Genomic DNA, 20,030 nt, shown 5'->3' with positions numbered 1-20,030 from the left:
AGGACTTACGTTCTTCGATTCAAATATTCTCCCTGCAAAGTCCAAGCGCCAAAGACTATGACAATACCTGATCATTAATATCATCTGTATAATAAACATATTTTACTTCATCTCTGGTCTCTCCTGATTGAAATATTATATGTTCTGCATGCATCGCTGTGAACATTTTGGGGGGCAGGTGCTCAAGTGAAAAAAAGTGGGCACTGATAAATGAATACATGAATTCAAATTACAATGAATTATCAGTCTCATCCTGCTTCAGTTTGCCCAGAGAGGAGACTGCAGACAAGAGATGAGATGAAAAGAGGAGGAAGGAGGTGTGCTTAGGGGTTTAATAGAGCCTGCAACTCTCCCCTAAAAGCCCCTGGAGCCTGAATACTGCTGCACAAGAAGAGAGGAGAGGAGAGGAGATGAGAGGAGAGGAGAGGAGAGGAGAGGAGAGGAGAGGAGAGGAGAGGAGAGGAGAGGAGAGGAGAGGAGAGGAGAGGAGAGGAGAGGAGAGGAGAGGAGAGGAGAAAGGAGGAGAGGAAGGGGAGAGGAAAGAGGAGGAGAGGAGAGATATCCAAATATGCTTTCATAGACTATTAACCTTGTAATGTATATTTATTTGTTTCAGTTGCCTGACAAAGGAACTAACCAGCTTCCCACAGTTCACTCATTTTCACTGATACATATTGTTCCTCCAGACTTACTTGCTTGTTATTAAGCTTAATGGTGCGTAAATTGTGTTGGCTGAACACTATCGTTACCTGGCTGTCACTAATGATGGCAGGTCAGGGAGATGTGGATCACGCTGCTCCCTTTTGCAGGGGCTTACGCAGTCCCGCAGAATTAGAACTCAAATGCATTTGTGGGGCATTACAGCATGCTTTTAATGGAGAATTGATGCCACAGGCTTAATTTAAAAAGTAAAATCATAAATTTGAAAAAAAAAGTCTTGCAAAAAGGGCACATCATGTTCATGTTCCGCTTTTTAAAAGAACCCCCCCACAGTTATCCAAAAACACGCTCCTAATGAACGGCCCGGTGTAATGAATGCTGGGTGTGGCTCAGACAGGTTCTAATATGCTGTGAGGAATCCTGCCCTGGCATTCAGCAGTCCGTAGTGTCTCTGGAGTCAATAACACCGTGTGTAACCAAACATACATTCCTGGCCGTCATTAACGAGTCAGGGCTAAACACACAAACGGAGGCGCGGCACAGGCAGAAGGGCACGCGGCAGCAGAAGACGGCAGTGACGTCAGAGCGCTCCTTTTTTTTCTGAGCACGTGTGACTTTAGGGAAACTAAATTGAGGTATGCCATGGGAAATGACATACAACACATTCAAGCACCAGTTGCAACATGAGAAAACACGTGAATAACAATAGTAGCACTTGCTGACTGAAACAGAAACACAAGCGAAGTACGTGATGCACAATGATGTGTGGGACTAACTGTGAAACCATGTGTTAAACGTTCCACAAATGAGATTGTTGTGTAAAAACACTGCATACAGTTTATAATACACCTGTTGAGTAAAATTGCCAACAAATGACATTGTGCCTAATTGTCAGATTAAAATACTGAAACATTTTTCTCAACGTGTTAACATTGCTCATGTGATGACTCCCTTTTCTAACCACTGAGGTTTCATTTAGTTAAAGGATGCTGTGCAACCTGTTAATTCAGTGTTGTTTGTATAGCATCAGGCTCACATACCTAACCATCCAAACAGCCATCTACATCATGTTGGATCATTGTCCAGCTCAACGAATGCATGCATTACTACAGTACATGCACAGAGACAGATCTGCTATTTATATTCTATTAAGCAGATGTGAAATGACACATGATACTGTACATCATCACCACACACATAAGTGATAAAGATAATACAGCACAGTCATATCATCACCACAGTGATACTATTAACATTGGCACAGCAGTGTTAACATGATGTTCTTACCACAGCGGTCCCTGATCACCAGGTTGCGTCCTTCCTTCAGGTTGATGGTGAGCAGGTAGGACCTGGGAGGATCCTTGACGCTCTCCGACACACTCAGAGTCTCGTTGCCCATGTCAGACTGGACACACACACACACACACACACACACACACACACACACACACACACACACACACACACACACACACACACACACACACACACACACACACACACACACACACACACACACACACAACTATTATTTTTTGTATCACTAGTAGCAGCAGTAGTATATATGATGACACCTAGACTTTCTGAGCACATCAACAGCTGCATCTGAATATGAACACATATAACATATACAGTATAATAAAATAAAAAAAATAATAAAAATAAAATAAAAAAACAACAAAGTTACAAAGTGCTATACAGTAAAAACAAATGGTGATAAATCTCTATGATAAAAAGTTAAAGTAGTTACACAAATACCAGCCATATGATCAAAATGAGTCTTAAGAAGAGATTTAAAAGACGATACTGGGATTTCCTGCCTAGTGTATAAATAGAGTTTCAGTGCCAACACCAAAATTATACTTTTTGGTACCTCGCAGGTACCTCAATACAAATCTGCTTTTCTACAAAAACATTCAATTAAAGAATATGTCCAAGATTATGAATGTGAGCTTTCAGTACTTGTGAGTTTTGGTTAATCAGTGCAACAGGCACATTTCCTTTAGTACAAATCAAGTATTCGGGTGTCACACCACAAGTGCCCATATCTTCCTTTATGTTCTTCACTTTGGTATGTTCAGATGTTGATGTCATTAGAATGTTTCACACACTTTGTTTAATACTGAATATAGAGTATGATCATTTTTGCTATATTTTCATGTTGTTTTTCCCTTTTTTTCTCATTTTGTTCTGCTATGAATTAGCACATTTACCAAATGCTGCTGACGTACACTAAGGCACAGTTTTGTTTGCGTGCTCGTTCCTTATTCTTTGATAATGATAATGATAAAAAATGCATGATTAATTGTGGCTTCTGCATCATCACAGGCCTATCCCGAACATGTTAGCTGTTATAGTCTGAAGCTTTTCCTTTTTCACATACTTACACATCATTTTGTTCATTTTTGGATGCGTTATCTCACCTATAATTTCATTTTTAATAAACACAAAAAAGCAAAGCCTGCTGTTGTTCACCATCTATGCTTTTTGTTCATGCATTGGATTATTTAAATCATTATTAAGCCTCTCCAGCAAAGCAAACATCTTTTAGTGAATAAACCCCGCTCGCCTGGAATCACTCGGCTCAGCGTCCCGACCCTGACCGTCCACAACCTCCAGTGTGACACACGCTGAACACTGAAACACACACACACACACACACACACACCGCCTACTGTCCCATCATGTCCTGATCATGTAACAATAATCTGGAATTAAATTTTGCCATGAGTGTGTATCAAGCAAAGCACAATGCAAAAAAAAAAAAAACACACTATCACAGCCACTTGACAGAACAGTCCAACAGAGATAGATAGATGCAGCTCAGGATAAACCCACCTAAACTCATCATAGATGTTAGTATTTGTAAGATAAATCCTTAGCAGACAACATACTTAAATAGTATTAAAATGAGATCGACTCCCAACTCAACAAACTGAACAGCAGCACTTACATTCATGTGAGCCACGTCTTTTAAAACATGACTGTCCAGATCATGATTGTCATACTGCAGAGACAAACCCACTTCAACAATCTATCATTTGACTTCCTATTGATGAGGCTTTTGAAGAAGTGTGAAGTCCCGGATGATGAAAAAGGGACTTTTTTTTTTTTTGGTCTGCTGACCAGCTCAGAGCCATGCCAGCTCTCTCTGGCATTTCTACCACAGGGGGGCAAATCCTCAGTGCGTTTATTAAAAATTCCTGTATCCTGGGGACTGAACACAGCTAAACAGAGAGAACATAGTAATGAAAAAAAAAGGGGGGGGTTTGCTCTTTTAGCTTGTTTACTGTTAGTTCGGTTCAGACTCAAAAAAACAACTCTGAGGTTTTGTCTCTCTGTGGACTTTAAAGTATGAAGGACCATTGGGAAAATTTGGCCCTCAAGCACATTGAAGAAGACTATTCATAAACAAAAAAAAAAAAAATTCCGTCCTTCTTCCTATAATTAAAGAAAAACATCTTTCTGGACCCTAATGGATAACACAGACTGCTCACTTAGTTAGGAGAAAGTGCATCTGTTGTTTACCAAATAAAAAGCATCTGCATGAAGTCAATGATTGAAGAATGAGGACAAGAATGGAGATTTTCCTGTTTCTTGCATTACAGCATTAAATTCTTTGATGTAGTCTTCAGAATATGTCAACATTACAGCTTGGTTGAACCTGCTCTAAGGCTGCCGTTAAGCCGCCCTCATACTCACACAGTGTACAGTACATGGTACTTTGTATGCTGGGCTAGTTTCTGGCCTCGCAGCAGCAGCAGCAACGTGCAGATGACCTTAAAGGTGACACCTCATGATTGTGAAAAAGTTTTTGAAAATAAAATTAAAAAAGCTTCTCTAAAAATGACTTGATAGAGTCTTCCAGATGCCGAGTGATTGCGTTTAAGATCATTAAGGGTGTGGTGGCAAAGTCATCAAACAACATTTCCTATTTGCTCATTGAGGTGCAGCGATGGGTTCGGTTCAGTAATTTGAATTGGTGGAGAACTAAAGCGATCGTGAGAGAGACCGAAAGAATAATAAAAAAAATACACAGTTACTATTAAGAACTATTACTACACTTACAAACACTCTTTCACCACTTTTACCAGGGCTGCAAGCTTCTGATTTTTTTCCCCAGCAGTATTTATTTTTGTTCATAATGAAACAAAATGTTATTGGTGGTATGAGGTCGACCTCTCTTTAGAAGGTTATTTTTAATAATTTTTTTATCATAGTAACAAATAAGTAGGGCATAAGTAAAGCACATGCCAGCTCCACCTCAGCAGCTTTCCTCTAAAGACAAAGCAATCAGTCTGACAGCTACTGGGTGGATGCTAATATAGGATTAATTGTTGTGCTTTGTTCAGTATTGTTCACTGAACAAGAAATTTACTGAACCGTGAGCTTCATAATAACTGGCAGGCTATGATTTCACCGGCATCTCTAGGTTTTGTTCTCCAAAAAATAACATTAAAAGAAAAAATGTGACATCACATTATCTTTTTATAATCATATATTCACTCATTAAAAACAGCTGAAGCTACCACTTGTAGAATATGGTGACTTTTGCAGTGCTTGTGTCCAGTTTTGCCTTGTGACTAGTCTAATACAGCTCATCTTAACATGTACATTATATATTACATAGAACAACAGTGTGACTGTACAATAAGATTTAATAACAATAATGATGATGATAATAATAATAGTGCACTTAGTTTCTATTAAATGCCTTGTTTTTACTTTAATTCTTGTCTGTTTTCTTATTGCACTTTTTGTACTGTAGTAGTACCTCAGTGACACTGTTTCATTGTGTGTCGCTCTGCTCTGTATGATGACAATTAACAGAATTTAATAAAATGGAATTTAAAATAATAATGACGATAGAAATAAATTATTCATAGGTAAAGCTACAGGATATGTGTTACATCATTTTTAAAAAACAACATTATTCTTAGCATGAAATTGCTGGGAAGTTACCAAATCTACATCTACAGCAGCACAGCCTGTTGCAAAACGTAGTCATGAAAATCCTCTCTTCATTTAAACAGAAGCTGTGGGACTTCTACTGGATTAGTATGTCTAAAGTTCTGAGGCATGCACTGCCCAAAACGTTAGGCAAACACAACCAAATGATGTTGAACCATAAAATCTTGTCCAATTGACAGTAAATAACAAAGACCAACCATTTGTTGACTAATCGAGCAGTCGATTAACAGAAAGCTAACTGCCAGTTTTACTATAGAGGGGAAAAAATGACCAAATTCTCTTGCTCCAGCTTCTTAAATGAAATATTTTACCTCTCTGACAGTAAACTGGATATCTTTAGGCTGTGGACTCTTGTCGGGACATTTTAGGTTGCATCTTGGACTTTGGGAAATGGTCCCAAAATCCAAACCAAACAACTAATCTGGAAAATAATTCACAGATTAATTGATAAATTGATTAATTGTAGCCCTAAAAAAGTTCAAAGTTTTAAAAAAAGAGTGTCAGAGGAGTTCCTGTTTGTCAGTATACTGTGGTGTACCTGCTTTAAAGGATGTTGCACTTGCCGTGTTCAACATAAGATCATTTTCTTCACATATTATTAACATCTCAGTGAAATGACAGTCACTGGAACTAGAATAATTGAACTGGGATTCGCTGGCCTCATTGCATGTGGCAGTGCAAACATTTAGACTTGCTTTTTTGTCCTCTTAATGAATATGAAGAGCAGCTGATAACATGACCTGCAAAAAAATCTGAATGATAATTTCAATATTGACCAAGGATGATACACAGATGAAGACATCATATATAATCCTACACAAACACACACACACACACACACATACACATACACACACGCACTGTCAAAAGCAATCGTCCACTAAACCCAAAGTATAAAGATCCACGAGGGAATAAAAATGGTTTCTAGCTGCCCAGCAAGTCAACCCGTTTGGAATAAAAGCTTGTTTAATTCAGAGAGATATCATATCTGTTAGCTGCTGTATTCACCCATCTAGAAAAACATATTCAGTGTTTATAAAAGGACTACTGAAAACTGTGGCTATAACAATGGAGATGCATGAGTGGCAGGTGTGCTGTATCTACCTGACACCGGGTGTGGTTTGTAAACTATCAAAGAGAGATAACAAACAGCAGGAGCTCACCATCAGAAAGACTATTAAGCCTTTTTCTTTTCCTTTTAAAATGAAACTATTTATGAATGAAGTTCATTCTTATAGGTTACAAGTTAAAGGATGATTAGTTTCACTGTGATCAGAAGCACCACATCAAGACAGAGTCAATTATTCATCCATTTGCACACTTAGTACAATCATAATGAGCTTTTCTCACCCTATAGTGTCCATTATCAGGCAAAGCAATGTCTACAGATAAGAGAAATGTGATCCAGAAATCCAGAAATCAGTCAAATGTAAAGTGGAAGCTACGTTTTGTTACAAAGCAACATTATAATCAATCATTGCAGGCTGACATTCCAAAAGGTACAACAAGCAGGTAAAATACTAATATTAGAAATAAACAAAGTGTTTCAAGAGCTGCTGTTTTCATTTCAAGACATTTCTTGTAAAATCTAATAAAACAATGTTGTGATAGATGCTTGTTTTTGTAAATGTATACAGGTATGCACAAATCAAATATATTCTTAAGGTGAGACAGCGCTACAGTATGTGCACTTGTTTTGAATGTGTATTTGTCAAAGATAACATCACAGCCCACTGTAAAACATATTTTCAATGTCACTTTCAATGTTCATTTGTGGATTTTTAATTATTTTTTTTCAATTATCAACAAACGGAAAAAAAACTGTTTGCAGAATCTTCATGTTTTTTTAAGGTTAATTTCTGGTATGAAGTAAGATTTAAATACATATTTGGACAGGAGAAAGGCTTCTCTCTGTACATGCCAAAACTTCTGGAACAAAATTAGTTGGTTTGTAGACCATGCAGGGACCCTGTCAACACCTGACCTGTTCATAGTCAATGATTTTACATCTCAAAGCTGAAGGGTCACCACACAATCATCTTGGAAATGTTGGTCCTAAAAGTTGCCTTGAAGGGACTTTTAAAGTTCCTAATGATTTGTGATTGATATCAACTCTTATATTTAAAACTAAAAGATCAATTCAATCAAGAGTAAGGTGCAAGGAGCGCCTAAATGTGACCACGCCAGTTCGGCACACACGCTGAAATCCACATCCTTGTCATCGCTGAAAGTATCACATTGTTTGGAAGGCGCGAGCCATTAAATCACCTGACTTGGCAGCGTAAAGACAAACACAGCCACAGTTTACCCAGGAGACTATTGATTTTGGAAGAACCTCCGATTTCAGCTTTGTCCAGTTCCTCCAAGTGCACTTTGTACGTCGTGTGCAAATACACCTGACACCCGACACATGACACCCGCCAATGGACAACAAACCACCCACTTCATTTTAAACACGTTATCTGATTTCCCATGTAACAGGAATGCAACATGCACTACTGTACAGGCTCATTCTACTGTCACACTCACTGTTACCATTCCTACTATTAACATCAATATGAAATAAGATATCCAGTATATCTCTCTGAGTAATGCAGCTCAAGCAGTTGAAACCTTTACATCATCTAAAGAGCTTTGCTTACACTATTTGACAACTGATCTGCATTTTTTAAACTTTGATACAATACTTAATAACATGTAGCTTCTTTACCTGTGAGCTGTCCTGGGAGACCTCCAAAGAGGGAACGTCTGGGCTGTAGACGGTCATCATCTCTGGCAGGTCCAGCTCCTCAGGCTCCATGCCTCTAGCAGGTCTGTAGATTGACTCTGGAGAACCCTGCTCCTCCTGACAGAAGCTGCTGAAAGATTCCTGGGAGGAAGCCCAGTCTGTACAATCTGCTGGCACATTTAATGTCAGTTCACTCCTCCCAGCTGCTCCACCTGCTACTCCCATCTTCAGGCCACTCCCACTTCCTCCCAATCCTCTAGCAGGCCTGAGAAGAGGTGTGGAAGGGTTGCTGTAGCTGGGAGTGTTGTACTGCTGGTGCACCGAGCCGGAGGGGATTCGCAAGCATTCCTGCCTGATGTCAGGGACGGAGGAGCTCATCCGCTGGTCCAGGATGTGTTCCATATGGACGCCCGCCTTGCTTGTGTTTGTCTTGCCCCTCAAGAGTTTTGGCAGCATCTTCTGGCGGAGATGCCGAAGCATGCCCGGCTTTTTGGAGTCCATGATGGGAGGGGGGGTTCAGTACGTGCTTAACACTGGGACATCACTGCTGTAGTTAAAAGACACACATGAAAAGAATTATGACTAATGTTTCGTCCATTTTTTGTCTCATGTTCTTACAAGTCCAGACATTCACTCAGTAATTAACAGCATGAATTCTTAAAAACATGCAATGAAACTTAATTTAGTCATGAGCAGCCATCAAATTACAGCCTTTAGAAAAGATGACTGTATTCACACGGGAATAAAAGATTTACATTCATAATACAAGGTTGGGGGTAGGGGCAGCCTGTCACATAATTACATTATCGACTTATTGTACAATTACGTAATTATCAACACCATCATGTCTATATGGACTTATCGTATGATTCGTGGACCTCGATCCATTTTTTTGACCTCAATATTGCCACACTTCACATTAGCAGCTAAGAGGCTATTCATGTTACATTGGCTATATGTTATAAAATGATCTTCAAACGACAATAATATTTTTTATCGCGATTATTTCTGAGACAATATATCATCCAACAAAAGTAGTTATGGAGAAAGGCTTGAGAGGTAGGGGGGGTAAAACGGCTCAAAAGTGACTTAATGGTTGCTGAATGTGTAACTGATATCACCCTTACTAAATATTATTCGGTGGCGAGTTTTACTCTGACATCAGCTATCGTGTGTTTACAGAAAACACTGTGACACAGCTGAGCAGTCATCACCTTTTCTCAATCCAGGTACAGAGATGTCTACATTAATGTCAGTCATTACTGTACATTTACAGTACAGTAGATAGTGTATGATAAAGAAAGAGAAGGTAAACAGGAAATCTGTAGCAAAGCTTGATGTACAGCATCCTGGTGGAGGGTAATAATTAACACATTTTACAAGACAATCATAAATGAATAAACCATTCTTCTGTCAGATGTCTTATCGAACAGATCTTTACAACTTTTGTTTATATAGATATGTAAAATTATTTAAAAATAAACATTGTAACTGACTTTTTACTTTTGCTGCTGCTCTCCCTCAGCAGGTGCCTTAGTACTGTTTTTCTATGTTCTATTTATTTTACTCTTTTCTATTTTTATTTATCTTATTTATGCACTCTTGGAATGCTGAGAGTGAATGTTGGTGTATTTGTGGGACCCAATGAAACAAATTCCAATCGACTATGTCGACATGGCAATAAATCTTGAATCATGAATCTTATATCTCTCGTATACTGTAGCTGATATTTTGACTGCTAAATGTGATTCATTGGATTATTTACACTGTGTTTTTACCACTGTGACAAGTCAACATGTTTTCATTGAAGAAAACAGCTCTTGGTAAAAGTACACAGAAAAATGACTACAAATTGCTGTCTTTTCAAACACAATTTTAAATTCCCGGTCTGTTTTTTAGCTTTTTGCCTGTCATGACACACATTATACTGTGCAACATGGAGGCTAAAGGATGGTCTTTTTTAGAGGGTTCTATATTTTATTTTGTGATTTTAAAGGTGCATTGTGTAGAATTTAATGGTGTCTACTGGAACAGACATGGCAGAAATGAAATATAATATTTGTAAGTTTGTCTAGTTAGTGTATAATCACCTGAAAGAAAAAAAATGTTGTGTTTTCATTACCTTAAAATGAGCTCTTTATATCCACATAGGGAGCGGGTCCTCTTCCACAGAGGCCGCCATGTTTCAAAGACATGTTTCTACAGTAGCCCAGAACGGACACACCAAAGACTGGCTCTAGAGAGGACCTTTTCCAAGTTTCGCAGTCACTGTAGTTTGTCCTTCATATTTGGAATGGGTGGAGTATTCATTTGGCTGCAATCTGCAACCTCACCTATAGATGTAACTAAACCCTACACACTGCACCTTTAACATGTTCAAAATAAGTAAGACATAGGGCCATGCATATTATTTAGAGTTATATGCAGATGCACATACTGTTGTATCAAGAGTACAGAGTAAGTCACATAATTATTATTTATTTTAATGAATCCAACGTATGTTTTTATCCAGTCCTGATGGAGCGTCATTAAATAACAAATACAGCACTTAGCAAGCAACACAAACACAATATAATCTACAAATCCATAATATCTTTAGAGCAAACAGCTGCATTGTTCACGTGACTCTAAAAGCTTTTGTTTGTCGCCTCATCAAATACTTTCCCTTCAATACTGAGAGCAGCTCAGATATCATGTATTGTATTGTGCAGACCAATACGCAGACAGGCCACTACACCTGCCTCACCCACAATCAACATAAATGAAATGACACCAACCACAACAACCATAACAATCTAAACACCTTAAAACAACAAGCTGAGCATGTAGTGCAAGTACTGTATGTGCAGTACTCATAGGTTATAATTATAAGATCAACTGTAATTATGCAGAAACTGAAGGCAGCTCTGAATGGGATGAATCATACAAGAACGCTGCTGCTCATGTACAGTCTATTAAAAAGGGATTTACATTCACGCTTTCTACTGCGCTCCATGCTGACTTATTGCTCAGTGGAGCCAAAAGTTGCACTGCTTGCAAAACGATTAAACATTTAGAAGAAGAAAAAGCAACATTCTTCCTCTTCATCATGTATCACTGAGGACAGGATGTGAGCAACACAACCAAATTACAACAGATATGAGAAGCATACGGACTCTGTTAAAATCTTTCAATTTAAAAGCTGCCTCAGCCGGCAAACACTTTGTATCCGTGAGTGTCGTGGATAAAAATAAATCCAGTAAAAAATAAAAAGTACAAGCTATCAACCTGGAATTTGTAAATGCAAATAATTAGCATACATTTGAATCCACACCTCCGTGACCGAGTGTGACAAAGGAAGTATTTTAGGTAGTACCATTTAACTGCTTTGCATTACACTGTGCATGTGTTCTGCTGTTTGTCACCACGGTGTTGTAATGGCTTGTTCTTGAGGCTTTGTGTGAGGGTGTGTGTGTGTTTTTTTTTTTAGCCGAGTCATCTATCATTGGTTCACTCTGTCTCTGTAAAACAAGACCTGTATAAATGAAATGAGCAAACAGCAGCAGGAGAAAGCAGTCAGAGAAGCTTTAAGCTGTCATGTCTATAAACTATCTGTGCAACACAAATAGCTGCTGCTGCTGCTTCTGCTGCTGACAAAACCTGATTTGGAAAAAAGCAACAAGGCCCATAAGCCTCTTACCGGCTTCATACTTTGTGTTGTCATTAACTGCGACTGATGACCTGCCGTGTTATCAGCTGGTAAGGGGAAGTGGAGGAAGACTGGTGGGGGAGGGAAGGGGAAGGGGAAGGGGAAGGAGGTGGAGGAGGGTGAAAGCTGAAAGAACGAGACAAGAATCAAGGTTTACACACCCACAGAGATGATGACAGACGTTAATGAGCGAAATTGAAAAAAAAAGGCACCTCGATAGAAACGGTGGCGACGGGGCAATCCTGTTGTTTCACCGACAACATGACAGGACGTGTGGTGATTTTTTTTATTTTTACATGAACTCATCCAATGCGCCGCTGTGTATGCACTTCCAAGTCTACAACTACTCATCTGTGTGTCTAGTCTGGAGAAAAAACGGGTAAACTAGTGACTCAGATATCTGTAGCCTAGTTGCAGCGTTCTCTGGCCTGACCCAAATATAAGGATTAGATGGATCACTGGAATAGTTGGAGAGAGAAAGTGAGACAGCAGGCAGAGCAAAAAATGGCGATGGCCACTGATCATCAGACTGCCTGCAGATCTGGCTGGAGTGATGAACATAAAACTGCACTGATTAGTTAACTGAAAGAAAATGAATCATCAGCTATTTTGGTCACTTATTAATCATTTAAGTCGTGTTTTTCAAAGAAGAAACAGCAAACATGTAATGGCTCCAGGTTCTCAAAAGTGAGAACATTCTGCTTTTATTAATACTTTTATTATAGTAAATGTCATATTTAGGGGTTTTGAACTGTCAGACATAACAAGACATTTAAAGACATCACTTACTGCTCTAGGAAGCTGTCATGGACATTTGTTTTGCCGTTGTCTGATATTTTATAGACCATAAAATTAAACTAGACAATACTGAATCTGTCCATAACTGATGTTAAATGGAATAGATCATGTTCATCTGCAGTGTTTAGGTTTGAATGAACTAAACTTTAAAACCACTTGGTGAGAGTTTTCATCGTGATTATCATCTATCTATCATAATCTGTTTTTTATCTGATATCATTGCTGGAAAATGAGTCAGTTTCAATTTGAGTCACAGATGATTGTAACACTGCTGGCTGCTACTTGCTCATTTCTGATACTACCAATGGATCAAATGAAATCAAACTGTATGTGTAGGGTGAAAAGGATCGCTCCACCTCACAGAATTATCACCTGAATCTGCAGTTCCTCTCAGCTCTGCAGAGCTTTTTTATTCACTGTCACATGTTTGCACAGCATCATTTTCAGTAGAGCAGCTGGCAGCAGTTTGTCAGAGAAATTATCTCTCAAAATCAGCTGTACGCTACCAGCTGACCACCTAACCGCAGATGGCGAGTAACTGGTGAACACAGTGGAATATTTAGCGGCTTGAAAAATCTAGATATCTCCATTAGGAGCTGACTGAGCTCAAGCGCAGAGCCAAAATGAGGATATTGGTGGAGGGGAACATGACTCTGAATTTATGTTAATGTTGTTCTCTGTCTGATGGAAGAGTGAAGTCGCCACTGTTAATGAACACTCTCACAATCTTCATGAAGTGACAACATGTCGCCAAAAACGCAAGACAGGAAACTTGCTTAACTTTTGATAGTTAACACGATAAAATGGTAGAAGAGAAAATTTAGGCAGGGACGAGGGCAACTGGGAGCTCAAACAGTACATGAGACGGATCTGTTGAGATGTGAGGTCTGGAGCAAAAAGTTGTTGTTAAAGCTTTTTTATTTATTTAAAAAATCTCACTTTTAATCACTGAAAGAGATTATAAGAGAATATTGAATATATAAACTTTTTAATTATAGGAATTAAATTCACGACAGGCTTACATGAAATCACCCTATTACACAGTGACCAGGCCATGCAGAGAGAGCAGCAGTCAGTGCTGTAGTTCAGGTCTAAACAGGAAACTGGAATGTTGACTATTACTGATGGACTGGTAACAGCAGACAAACCAGTGAACCTGCATGACTGCATAAAGGCAACAGCCTGCATCCCTCTCTCTAGTGACTGCATTTTATTGTTGGGGGATGAAACACCTTCACAACGCACTTATATTTAAGGATCAACAACATTATAAGCAGCCAATAATAGAGGGGTTAACATTAAACAGTGATGAGGGCGTGCTGTTTAGTCAGTTTTATATAATATCTGCATTATAGAGCAAAATAAGGTTGAGAGTCATTGTTGTAAAAGCTGTCGTTCCTGGCTGGACGTTCACTGTGCTCTTTGTGTTGCAGGCTGCAGCTTCTAAACAAAGACCCTGAGTGTTAATTATTAACTTTGATTATCCCCCAATAACCATAACAGTGCTGTCCACAACCATTATGATAGCCACAATGATTTACAGGGAGCGTCGCAATTATAAGTACCGCGTGGACCACTGACGCCATGTCACTGAACACTCGATTTGACTATGAAATGAGTTAAGGTGTAAAGTGTGTAGTATTAGTTTCGGTTCATAGAGATTTCAGTTACAGTCCATTGCTTCCAAACGAGGCCTTGGTGTAATCATGTCACTGAGATAAACAACCGCAGATGAGTGGGTCTTTACGTTCACTTGACTTCACCTGGCCTAAAAGGACTTCACATAAACACACAGACTGCTGCTGGCTACAGAAGGTGCAGTCAAACCAATGAGGAGAACACATGAAATAAGTTTAATGGCAACTTATATTACATCCATTGACCTTTCCCGCTTTTTTAGAGTATGCTCACGCTGCCGGCCCATGCAGCAGAGAAGTGAAGGCTGCAGCACTTGACAGCTCAAGGAGATCCTGTGGACGCTCATCCTTCCTGCATACAACCTTGACCATGAATCCACTAACCTCACTTGCATCACATTTGAGTGATTTATCTAACTCTCTGACGTAAAGAGGCCTCCAGTGAGGTAAAACAAACTTCAACTCTTCAATCAACCGTATTCTGTGCGACAAGTTGGGCAGAGGGCAAAGGTGACAGGTTAAAACAAACATGAAGCGAAGATAATGTAAGAATCGATACTGAAAGGCCAGTGATGAGTGCTGTGATTAACCTGAAAAGAGAAGATTTTAAAAGAGAGATTCATATTGAAAAACGAGTAGATGAGGAAATTTGTAGTGGATTTGAAGGGGTGAAGGGGTGAAGGGAACGCTCAGCATCAAGGACTGAAAGAAAACAGAAGAAAGGGACATCTGTGATGTATTAAAAAGAAAACAAGCAAATATTATTCCTCAGGGTGACTGACAGGAATCTAACTGATATAAGATGATATCAGACACACATTAAGATGGATTTAAAAAAAGAAAGGGTAAAACCAGAATAAGAAGAAAAGAGAAGACTATAAAAGTGCTGCAAACTGAACTGAAATTCTGTATGGCTAAGATAACAAGGCATATACTAGGCTATAATCACTGTGCTAATATATGTTAAATGCCTGTTTTATTAGTGCTAATAAATGCATTAGGGAAAGTTTGACTTCTCGTTATGTTTTTTCTCCTTTTCATTAATTTGCAAAAGAGGAAAGTCTTTGAACGGACAGTTGAGTTACATCACAGTCAGAATAATGTTAATGTAAAAGCCTCAGTCTGTGTTTAGACTGACACATGTACCATTAACTGTAGCTGCACATACTGTATTTTTTACATCAGGTCACCACCATTTGAAAAAACAACAACAAAAGAACACAAAGACACTGACTTTTCAAAATGCCTGAAAAAAAAGCAGATGATAGTTTTAAAATGATACTGGGTTAATCCCTTGTTAAAAATGAAAGCACTTTCATTTGGGAGACCTGGATGATGAACAAGCACTGATTTCCTCTGTCCAACATGGATAAATCATAAAAGGGTGAATGTTCATGTTGACAGCAGATATATCATGCAAGAACATGCTGGATAGTCACATCTGTCTTATCATATTAAAGAGTGTTAAAAGAAAGCTATTTGAATATCTGATCTGCAGCCTTTTTGTAGCTTTTCTGTGTTCTTCTCAGTCAGTGGGCTGCACTGAACGATTGCATCAAAGCTCCGTCTTGTCAGAACAAGACAAGAAGCTATTTCCTGAAACTGTTGTACTTGTCTGTGGTTCCCTCTCTTTCATATGGGGCAAGCTCAGTGCACAGAGCGTGCCATCAAAAAAGAAAAAAGTCGTGCACGAGAGAAAAATCTGCCCTATCAGTAGATGCAGAGTATTTGCTTATTGATGTTAACAAGCTGGAATGTCTTTGGGGGAAAACTCTTATAAGACCCCAAAGTTTCAACATTCAATAAAGAGTTGGAGAGCAACACAGCTTATTTTAAGATTTCCTCATACATGACTACAGCAGAGAGATTACTGTCCATGAAAAGGCTTCTTACTACAGAGGTGACCCCCTTTTTTGTAAGAAAACACCACACCAAACTCCATTTAAAAAACTGCAAATTTTAGTATCCTAACTGTTGTAAAAGTTGTATTCCAATATTGTGTATCAGAACATGAAGTGAGTCGATAGGAGCTTTGTTCGGCATGTAGCATACATTCAGACACAGATGATAAAATCCAGAAATTCAAGTCCAGCAAGCATCTGTTGGCGTCCAAGAACCGACTACACGTATATGAAAAGTGTAGTGTGACTAATATTAATATCGAGCTGACTCATTAATTCGGTATGGACAAACTTATCGACATGGAAACTGTTTTAAATCGTGTTACAGACAACAATATGTGTAAAACATCCTTTAAATTGCCAAATATTTGAACCGAGTTTGGTCTCAGCCTCCTTCCACACAGATGTTAGCAGCATTCGTGTTTTTTTTTCTCCCAATGAGTTAATAACAAGTTAAACAGGAGCAGTCGTTACTTCTCACCTGTCCACCAGCGGAAACGGAAGGCAGCTCACCTGTGCAGCCCCACCTCAAAGACCTCCACAGGTGTAACTTTAAAACTTGCTCCTTCTACACCTCGACAATAAATAATGTTTGAACTTTTACCTTGTTTTTCCACCGGTGCTAGGAAGATCGAAACCACGCCTGAATCTCATTCACCTCATTCCTGCTGAGAGCTGCAGTTAGACAGACGACCACAGGAGAGACTGAGCGGCTCTCGGACAGACTTCCTCCTCCTCCTCTTCATCTGAGCGTCAGACGTCAATCGACGCTAAACACACAGCCACTACTGGAGTAAAGCTTTCACTATTAAAGTCCCGCCGCAGCTGTTACACTGTGTTTGGGGACAAAATAGATCTGTATTCCACGGAAACGCCAGGGGAAAAAAAGCTTCATTATCACGTTATAGCGTGATTATTTTCAGGTTATAACATAAAACGTATAAGCAGAGGATTAGAGTCATTCATTCTTCTATATACAGCAGGATGAATGAGTGACCCTCTGTATACAGCCCCGTGCATTTTAAAATCCTTCACCGTGTAAGCATATTTATTTACTGTGCTCAATAACAACAGAATCTCGCCTTGTCTCAACTTCAGCAAATCGTGAAATGAGCAATATTTCTCTCATTTCTCCGCACAACGTTTCTTCATTCAAATATGAGTTTCACTTATAACGTGATAGTGAAACTTTTCAGGTGAAACTAATCACGTTACACGTTATAAGGTTTTAAGTTAAAGTTCAAGTTAAAATCCTGCATTTAAAATCCTATTTATTAAGAGTGTACAAGTGTAACCAGCTATATTTACTTAACCCTCTGTAGGTCACACCAAGAAAGTACTATTAAACTTTTTTTTTTTTTTTGCCTTTCCTACGTCTTTTAGGCCATGACAACATAAAACATGGATTTTTTTTTTCATTGACCCTATTGTATGTTTTACAGACCTCTACAGACCTCATTTGTTCAAAATTGCAGCTACATGCATCTTTGCCAAATCTCACAAAAAATCAAACCCATATGTTGTTTTTTTAGTCATTTCATTCCTCTCACTAATTCAGTGTTTGTTTGCTGTTTGTTTTCTCTTTTCTCTTCTGATTTCATTTCAGTTTAGATGGAAAACCGCTTGCCTTATAGGTATTTCACACAACCAAAAAGTTTTGTGAGAGGTACAGTTGCCCTTTAAAGGCAAACTTGTGTTGCACTTTTATCTGAAGTCACCTCGAGCAGCAGCAATCTATTAGATAGGGCTCCACATAATAGAGCATCATTTTTAAACAAATCGTGTAATCATGCAAATCTATTCTGTGGTTATTCAGATTAATAATAATGACCAAGTTAAGCTGAATCATAAATTAATTTGTCCTTCTAATGTGTCCACCATGAGTATAAAAGAATTAATGAAATTGAACTCCTTTGCTAGACTAATTTCCAGAGGAGTCGCATCAACTTAACCCTTTTCTCAACAGCTGTTTGCTCTTACCCTTCCCATTAACCTTCGTCTATTTAATCAGTCCAATTCTCCACCTCATAGAGCACTCAGTGAGCCCTTTGCCCATCTGCTTTTCTCTGTCTAAACTCCTATAATCTGCTTTCTCCTCTCTTCCTCAAATGAATATATCCTCTCCGTTACTACCGACTTCAGATTAAGCAATGTTAGATTAATGTATTTTGTTGATTTTATCGACACAGGTTGTTTACAGCCACATTACCTTCAACAACTGTGACTAAATCAGACAACATTATCAAATCAACAAATTAACCTTGATTTAGTTTATTTTACTATTTAAGTAATTGACCAAATGTCCTAATTCATAACTAACATGAGATAACCTCCACAAATCATCTTTACCCACATGGATCCTCATTTACGTGGCAGCGAGTATCAGTCCTCATTCTACCAACCAGAGCTGTTACATATTAAACCTCTCACATCAAACAACTGCCTACTGGGACTCCTCAACTTCCTTCACTTCATTCATATCTTTTCACCTCTTTATGGGTTATGGTAAGTCAATACCAGTTCTACTTCTCCATCATATAGTTTAAGGCAGGCCTGTTTTACACACACAGTTGTATTACAGAGTACATCCTCAGAAGACTGTGTAGTTCCTGTCTCATTACAACAGGCTATTATAGCAGTCTAATGGCCATAATTCCATCATCCAGTACAGTTCTACTGATAATATCAATGTTGGCACTTCCTGTCATTTCAACAGCCAAACTGCTTCTTAACAGGAAACTGTATTTCTGCTCTTGAGAAAGTCTTGTCTCATTCTTGCATTCCAATGATCCATGACTTTCTTAACAGTTTTGTAATTTCCACTTTGTCAAAAAAAAGTCTATTTATGGTCACCTCTGCATCTGGCACATCCAGAAACCAGACACCTGGTTCTGTTAAAAGGTACACTACATAGGGATGCACTACAAACACTTTTCTGCAGCTCTCTCTGTGGCTGATGTGCTTACCATTCAAGATAACACAATATACTTCAGTTTAACCACTGTGGTTGTTTTTTTAACTTTTGCACCCCTCACCACATGCTATCTTACCCACAAGCTCCATTTGCCCTACTTTAATCGTTTGTTTTTGAGTCACACAAACATTTTGATAGCCTACATTTACATCTTTCAGGACAAGAGCAGATTTGATCTGTTCAATCCTTCCCTCAGCAAACACACTCACTGTACCACTGATGCACATGAATCGGAAACTACCGGCGATGTGTGTGTAGATACATTTCATCATGAAATTTCATCTGTGTGGTTCATTCAAGGCTTCTGCAACATTAGATGTGCAACATTAACCTTTTATAACAAAACTCATGTAACTATAACCCTGTAAATATTCATCAAAGTATGAATTACTGCTCTAATTCCAGTCTGTCTGGCTCTTAAAAGTTTAATTCCTTCTTTATACCTTTAAATGCAAACTAGAGGAAGTTACCACACACACACACACACACACACACACACACACACACACACACACACACACACACACACACACACACACACACACACACACACACACACACACACACAAAGTACAACTTTTGCTGTGTGGTTTTGAAGGTGTTAGGTGTATTTTTGTATGTGATAAAGCAGTTATCAGCCCAACCTTGCCAATTTTGGCTCTCCTGAAGCCAT

General features: G+C 38.7%; 1 protein-coding gene across 3 annotated transcripts in view; it reads right to left on the bottom strand.

Annotated features, from left to right (window-relative positions):
* Window positions 1-17,147, bottom strand: part of mctp2b (multiple C2 domains, transmembrane 2b) — a 38,257-nt gene extending 21,110 nt beyond the window's left edge. For 2 of the 3 annotated variants that reach the window (XM_062419901.1, XM_062419881.1), the window contains exons 1-3: window positions 16,988-17,147; window positions 8,342-8,906; window positions 1,948-2,065 (exon numbers count right to left, since the gene is read on the bottom strand). In XM_062419901.1, coding sequence (XP_062275885.1) covers window positions 1,948-2,065; window positions 8,342-8,860 — 637 coding nt within the window. In that variant the 5' untranslated portion in view covers window positions 8,861-8,906; window positions 16,988-17,147. Of the gene's footprint in view, window positions 1-1,947; window positions 2,066-8,341; window positions 8,907-16,864; window positions 16,935-16,987 lie in introns of those variants that run through there. The other variant, XM_062419886.1, reaches the window with a different exon arrangement.
* Window positions 17,148-20,030: the final 2,883 nt, after the last annotated feature.

Source organism: Scomber scombrus, chromosome 1 (genome assembly GCF_963691925.1).
Source record: "Scomber scombrus chromosome 1, fScoSco1.1, whole genome shotgun sequence".
Lineage (NCBI taxonomy): Eukaryota > Metazoa > Chordata > Actinopteri > Scombriformes > Scombridae > Scomber > Scomber scombrus.
The sequence above is the reverse complement of the archived record's forward strand: the minus strand, read 5'-3'. Positions and strand labels throughout refer to the sequence as shown.